General features: G+C 42.6%; 1 protein-coding gene across 1 annotated transcript; it reads right to left on the bottom strand.

The window, feature by feature from the left end:
• Positions 1-1,727: 1,727 nt before the first annotated feature.
• LOC147893360 (uncharacterized) lies at positions 1,728-4,704 on the bottom strand. Its single transcript, XM_087385719.1, has 3 exons — positions 4,472-4,704; positions 2,218-2,441; positions 1,728-2,052 (listed from the first exon to the last, which is right to left on the bottom strand). The coding sequence occupies exons 1-3, from the start codon at positions 4,702-4,704 to the stop codon at positions 1,838-1,840; spliced, it is 672 nt and encodes a 223-aa protein (XP_087241845.1). The 3' UTR covers positions 1,728-1,837.
• Positions 4,705-7,286: the final 2,582 nt, after the last annotated feature.

Genomic DNA, 7,286 nt, shown 5'->3' with positions numbered 1-7,286 from the left:
CTCATAAGAGAGATGAGTGCCATACTGAGATAAAAACAATATCTAAACATAAGGCTCAGACTGCATCACACAAATCTCATTAGAGAGATGAGTGCCAGACAAAGTTGCAAACCTATCTAAACATGCAAACATCTTATGCAATAGGAACATACAACTCAGACTGCATCACATAACTCTTAGGAGAGAGATGGGTACCAAACTTAGAGTAAACCCAATCTAAACATGCAAACATATTATAAATACAAATGTGCAATGCAGTCTACAACACATAACTCTCCAAGAGAGATGAGTGTCAGTTTGAGATTAAACCTATCTAAACATGCACATGTATTAAACAGACAACTCAAATTGCAACACAACTCTCGGAGAGAAAAATGAGTGCCAGATTGAGGATTAAAAACTAAGTTATATTAAACAAACAACTTACACTGCGACACAAACCTCGCAGAGAGAGATGTGCGCCAATTGAGGATAAAGAAAAAACTTCAAAAAAAAAACCCTAAATGTGAGACTCTCAATGAAAGTAAAATCCACATCACAAGAAAAAGGCCTCCAAAACCATGTACAAATGCCTTACCATAAAACCATGTACAAATGCCCTACCATGAAACCATTTACCATCCGTAGCAAATCTCATGCAAGGTGTGAATAAAAAAGAGAATTATGAGTACTAAAAATAGAAAAAAAATGAAGCCTAAAATGTTATCACCAAAGTAAAGCTATACATGTACTAAGATAGCAAAAGAAAAATGCATTAATGACACTACATGGCCCCATGTACCCTCTACTTTATGCGATCCATCCTCTATACCCTCATCACCGTCATCCCTAGGGAACCCTTGTCACTAATCACGAGAGTCATTTGAGCCCTCACTATCGTCCTCCATCTCCTCCTCGTAGTCTAGGTAGTTGTGGTCATGGGAGAAGAGTGAAGAACATAAAATTTGGACGGAGGGTGAAGAAAAATGAGAAATTTGGGGAGGGTTGTATGTATCTAGTGCTCAATGACAACGAGTGTGGTGAAGGGAGAACATCCTCTAATATGACTATTGTGATGAAGTCCTCGAGATACATGACCCAATCTGCTCAAAGCTAACCCTATAGGTCAAATTTCTTTTGATGGGCATGGAGTGCTACAACTTTCATTCCACATAGGAAGACTACAACTTCACAGTGACTCTATCTTATGTGTCCTTTGAGAGGAGTGTTTAAAGATATGTCTGTAGGTCTTGCACATATTCCTTATGTTGATCTAATCAACAACCTTTGCATGTGCCTCAACTAAAGCTGTCTCATTTTCTATTTGTAAATGGTACCCCTATCTGTAAATTTGGAAGGAGCATACTAGACATCTCCTATGTAAATGAGTCTAATAGGTGTCACAATGTGGATGAGAGGGATGTCAGTGTCAAGGATGAGACTCCTTGCCATGTGGAGGAGGATGGGAAGAAAGTTTGAGGGGGTGTGAAGAGAGTAGTGGAAATAACATGGCTTTTGAAAGCCTAACAACTGCCGTAACATATGGCAAGCGATTTAACTTTCAATAAACCTCCTGCCTAGAGTATAAAAATATGGATTTTCCAACCTGAATCGACCTTACTCATACATTCAGGGAACCACACAAATTTCCCAAGTCGAACTCTTGAAAGCTGATGTCAATCCCTGACAAACTGCTCTCTAAATATTAATCCTTTGGTGCCCGCTTAACGCATAAGGGCTACAACTTTTACTGAGCTATCCAAAGAACCAACTGCTTGAGGCTCACAACTTCTTAGCAATTTCCCCAAGAGAACTGGCAAGCTTCCCAAGCGCACAGGCCATGCGCTCTGTTGTCTGTTTAGGCTCCTTCCTCATCAGAGTTTTGCAGTCTGACGTGGCTCGACAAATGAGCACGCATGCTTGGAACATGTGTACGCACTCCACCAGCCAGTGTTGACCTTGTTGCTTCCGATGAGGCAACAAGCCTTTCTTTCAGTTCCTCATCACTTGGAGTGTCCTTCCTCTTCCTCCATCCTGCGGAGGCTGCTGGAAAATCCTCTCTTTGAGCATCACCTGTATAAGAGAAACATATACTACCTGAGACATGTTCAATATATAAGAATATGGAGCCGGAAAAAGAAAATCATCAGAACCTGCCTGCATGTGTCAGATGTGTACTTCTATGTATGTACTTGCATGTAACCACAGACACTGACTCATTTTTATGCACGCACCCACCTGAACCAAGTCTATCAACCGTTCTGCCAGTACCATCCTGTTCTAAGGGGTCAATACTTGTTGTACTGGCCTCATGTGAAACCTCATGGTTGCCAGCTCGCCTTCTTCCCAACAGTCCTTCCGTCAACTCATACACCTCTCTATCAAAGCTGGTGTGAAGTTTTAGTTCTTTCCTTTTCCCCAGCTCATTCCCCAGTATGATTGTGAACCACTCAATAAGGACTCTCGGCCAGGTTTAAAGTAAGAAGACCTTAGCCTGGTTAAACAAATCAAAACTGAACACCAAAAAAGCATTGGCATGACTTAAATATTTCACCATTCCTCCTATAACTATTGAGCAAAGACCATATGCATGACAATGATAGTAAGGTCATAGCCCTCAGGACACCCTTCTGTCCATCATAGTCTCTTTGAATCAGAGCACCTCAATAACTGTTGTGTGTTCTCATATAGTGAGATCATCCAGTCGAGGTACTGCAGTACATGCACATGCACTACCACAAATTCAAAGGATTCTAATGACATTGTCATCCAAATGGCTGATGCCTTTGAACCCAGCAATGGAATTCCCAAAACTGTTGGGAGACTCCTTGAAGGACCCCACTAAGGTCCAGCTATAATCTTGCATGTAATAAAGTCAGAGAGGCATCCTCTTCCTCTCCCCCCTGGGAAAAGACACTTGTAGGGCTTACGGCGCTCCCAGAAGTCACTATGTAATATTGTATTTATTTTGTCGTGATCAACGTACCGTATGTGCAAACTATTTTGACGAATACACCATAGTCTACTCCAAAAACGAGTCAATACCAAAGAGACAATAATAACAGGTCCAGGCCTTCAATTCCAAGAAAACACCACCCTCGCAATCCCAATGGGAACAAGATACCCCTTGAAGCCTCATAGTTGCTGCTTAGGCAAAGTGGACCAAGGGGATGTATTAGCAGCCTTTTTCCTTCGTGTCACATATAGGAAGGCATTGAAGCAGAAGAATGCAGGGAAAAGAGAGAAACGGGGAAGAAAAGGGCCAGAAAATCGCAAATTGGGGGAGGGGGTGTTCCACAAAACGAGTCAATACAAAGAGACAAGAACCACAAGTGACCATCCAAGAAAACACCACCCTCGCAATCCCAAAGGAAAACAAGATACCCCTTGAAGCCTCGTAGTTGCTGCTTAGGCAAAGTGGAGCAAGGGATGTATTAGCAGCCTTTTTCCTTCATGTCACATATAGGAAGAAAAGAATGCAGGGAAAAGGGAGAAACGGGGAAGAAAAGGGCTAGAAAATCACAAAATGGGGGAGGCAATGAGAATTCACACAGCCGCACAAAGCTTACAAGTACAACTGACTAGTAAAAACCCATTAAACTGCAGCAGGATAACTACACCCATCCTAACCAATAAGGTTCCATTCTAGTTTCCATATTGTAGTCTGGGTCCTCTTTTGGGAATTACCAATCAGAATATATCCAATCGTACAAATTTAGATTTTTGTTGATTTGGAGTCCAAAATTCTACAAAGAAAATAAAAGAGAAAATGAAAGAGAAGAAAAATGAGGTAACAAAATTAACAAAAGGTAGACATGCTTAGCAAGCAAAGCAACACTTATGCCGTCATCAGTGCCCAAGCATAAGCAGCTATAATGGGTTTCTAAAGACCCGCGGAGTCTCTTGGGCAAACCCAGTGCTTACTAAAATACGTCAAAAAAGGAGAACGAAACAAGGAAATAAAGAAGAAAGGAAAAAGGCGACTAAGCAAAAATAAACAAACAAATCAACAAACAAAAACGACCAAAAAACAAAAATAAAATCTCTCTTCTCTCTCTCTCTCTCTCTCTCTCTCTCTCTCTCTCTCTCTCTCATGTTCGTAAAAAGATGCAAAATTGTAGGCCATTCTATGGGCTGTTATATGCAGTTAGGACACTTGGTACGGGTAGTACATGTACCAATTAGGACACTTAGTCCAGCTAGGACACGCTGTCCTAGGGTTTTGTTATATTGGTGTCCTTTGTACTAGTTCATTCATTGCAACAATACACTTCAGCAGCTCGTTTTTGCTTACATTGCCTCTTTTCTTGCCCTAGCCTACAGTGGTATCAGAGTAGGTTAGGGATCCTACCCCTCAGCCATTGGCAGCTTTCCCAAGCTGTTTGGCAGCCATTCTTACCTCGCTACCTGCTGGTTGGCTCATCTTGAAGGTATTTGCTGCAAGCTGAAGTGATTCGAGGCTGTTTCAAGCAGTTCCATCGCCAGAAATCACCTTTTTGAGGCTCCTCCAGCAAAGGTGACTCTCGCATCTGCTACTGTTTTTTGGCCTTCCTTCAAACATTCGGTGCATTTCCATCCTGCTGCAGCACAGCCGCCTCCACATGTGTGAGCCGTATAGCCTATACGGGCGCATTTATTGCTGTTGTAACCTGTACGAAGGCATTCGAAGCCATTTCGAAGCTGTTCAGACACCCTCGAGCTGTTTCTCAGCAGGCGCCCCCACATGTGTGAGCCATACTGCTGTACGGACTGCCGTACAACATGTATAGACAGATTCATTTTTCTAGTCTTCCTGTGATGAAGTTATGTAAGACTATCTAAGCTAGAACCGAAGAGACTCACGATGCTTCGCACATCCCCAAGGGTTTTCTAACGGGCAATGATACTTGGCTGAAAGAGGACAGATTAAGATCACATAGCATTTACCCGTGAGGCGAATGTGATCTTCAGCACCATAACCTTTGAGTGTCAGGATTAGCACCGTGATCACTCACATGTACATTAGTAAGGGCACATCGAGATCTAAAAGATGGCTTCAATTTGGATAAATTCTAAGTTGTCTAAGTCAAGTTATGAGCCTAGCACACCTAAGATTGTATCTGTTCTAGGCCTACTTTTTTAATTAATATGTGCATGGGTAGTGCCGTCATGGGGTAAAATGTATTATATTAAACTAATTATTAAATACTATTTTAATCTAGAGTAAATAAATATTACAGTTAGAAACTAACATATTAGAAATCCCTTTCTTTTTACACACAGATTTTCTAAGCCTGTTTTATTGATTTACTCAGCTTTTCTTGCTTTCTGCTTTCCATGGGATATTGGTCAATGGCGAATGATTTTGGCAGGCTGACTGAATTCTCTTGCAAATTCGCATCATCTTCTTGCTGCTCTCTTGCTCTCAGCTACTTTGCTTGTTGCACCCTTGCTTCTTGAACCCTGAATTCACATCCAAGAGGGGCCTACCTAATTTGTGAGTTTGGGATTGTTTTGAATCTGGCCAGACCTGCAAGAAAGTTTCTAAAGCAAGGGGAAGGGCTGGAAATGAGTGCACATCAGCTAGACTTCCTCCTCGGTCAATTGCGATTGGGCCCTGGGGCTTCCTTCACCTGTGGAGTCACTTCTACATGCAAATTCTGTTCTAAATCTGTTCCTACTTCTCCTAATCTAACGTTTTGCTGCAACCTCCCTCAAATTCTGCTTCAGCTTACTGTTTTCCTAATTTCCAGGCCTTGGACAAGTCATGAGGTCTCTTCCATTCCACGTACTGATAATTCAACATTGTGATCTACTTTTGTTCCTCTTGTCAGCTTTGTAGAATGTGCCACTTGAACTTTTCTGCCTTTTTTTCCTGTCATCCTGAAAATTTTAGCAGGGTCCATTTGTATCCCAGGAAGAATCTACCCATGGTCACAACGTTTGCAGTGCAATTCACGTTGGCGATTGCCTTCACGAGGATCTTCGGTGTCTGAATCCATCGAAAAGGGCCCATCTCACGCAATAAATTTCCCAAGCAACCCAACCACTTAGATCTAGATCTCGGTTCCTGACAAAGGTGTATAACAGCTGCTACTGTTAGACATATGCCACCTGTTATGCTCTAGTTGAGATAGCATGACCTCGGATAGATCGGTGGGCATTTTCTCTTAGATGACCAACTTTTGTAATAATTAATGTGCGTAATTAAATGGTCAAGAGAAGTAACTGCCAAGGTCCTAGGTGAGGGCGTAATGGCATTGACTAGATAGTTCTAATAGGGCTAGGGCCTAGGTGCATCTAAATGTGCAAATTGCCAAGGGGCAATTGTTTTAAAAGGAACTCCAAGAGAGGGGTGAAAAAGGATGCATCTAAGTAAGGGCCTAAAATGTGACATGTGGCCAGGAACTATCTAGGGAGATGTGGGTCTCAAGGATAAGGATGAAAAAAAATCACGAAGAAATGTACGTAAGGAGACGAAGCCTATCCTGTGAGTTGGCTGGGTGGAAAAATGAGTTGCCATCGCCCGTAACTGCACTAGTCAAGGAATTAACACTGAAGGGTTTTACATTTGGTATCAGAGCCCAGGAATTCAGAGAGGGTTCGACGGACTTATGACCTGCGACGTGTTCGACAAATAGTATAGGGGTGATCACGAAATACGACGGTAGGGTGGTTGTTGCCATTGCCGTGATTGCGACGTAGAGATTGGCGCTACTCGTGGACTACGGAGGGAAGCCATTCGTGAACGGGGAGACCTTCGACGAAGATGGTCCGTGACTGACGCCACAAGGGAGAATCGACGGCCAGCAAGGAATTGATCGACGAAAAAACTGACGAGCCATCACTCCGCTACTTCAGTAAAGCTCATTCTATAGGGAGGTCTATTTACAGGTTCTGCCCCCGGGATCAGTTCAATCTTATGCTGAACTTTCCGCTCTGGAGGTAACCCATAAGGTAGTTCATCCCTAAAACATTCAGAGAACTCCTCTGTTATAAGATTAGCCAGCTTGGCCATCTCATCACTTTGTGTAACATCAGTGCTAGTCGAAGAATCATTCACCGACTCTACCGATGCGGTGCAAAGGTATAAAAACTCTACTTGAGCCTTTCTGATTTCCATCACGGAAACCAACGGTCCCTGAGGTATATCTTTTTCACCTCGCAAGACATAAAGCACATCATTCATCTTGAATTGATATACGTGCTTTTTCCAATCAATGGCTGGATTCTTCCTAGAATGCCATGCCATTCCCAGGGCTATATCCGCATGAGCAAGCTTGGTCATTTCAAAATCAAGCTTCTCAGTATAGTCCTGAATCCGAAGC

The sequence above is a fragment of the Dipteris shenzhenensis genome, chromosome 15 (assembly GCF_047967505.1).
Source record: "Dipteris shenzhenensis isolate YYH24624 ecotype China chromosome 15, Dip_SZ_1.0, whole genome shotgun sequence".
In the NCBI taxonomy this organism is placed as follows: domain Eukaryota; kingdom Viridiplantae; phylum Streptophyta; class Polypodiopsida; order Gleicheniales; family Dipteridaceae; genus Dipteris; species Dipteris shenzhenensis.
Note: the sequence above shows the minus strand (reverse complement) of the source record. Positions and strands in the feature narration are given on the sequence as shown.

Coding starts and splice junctions, on each gene's coding strand:
- LOC147893360 (XM_087385719.1), bottom strand. CDS start 4,704: ATGTGGGGGCGCCTGCTGAGAAACAGCTCGAGGGTGTCTGAACAGCTT. Junction 2,442..4,471: donor GCTGGAGGAGCCTCAAAAAG/GTGATTTCTGGC, acceptor AACCTGGCCGAG/AGTCCTTATTGAGTGGTTCA. Junction 2,053..2,217: donor GGTTGATAGACTTGGTTCAG/GTGGGTGCGTGC, acceptor TCTCTTATACAG/GTGATGCTCAAAGAGAGGAT.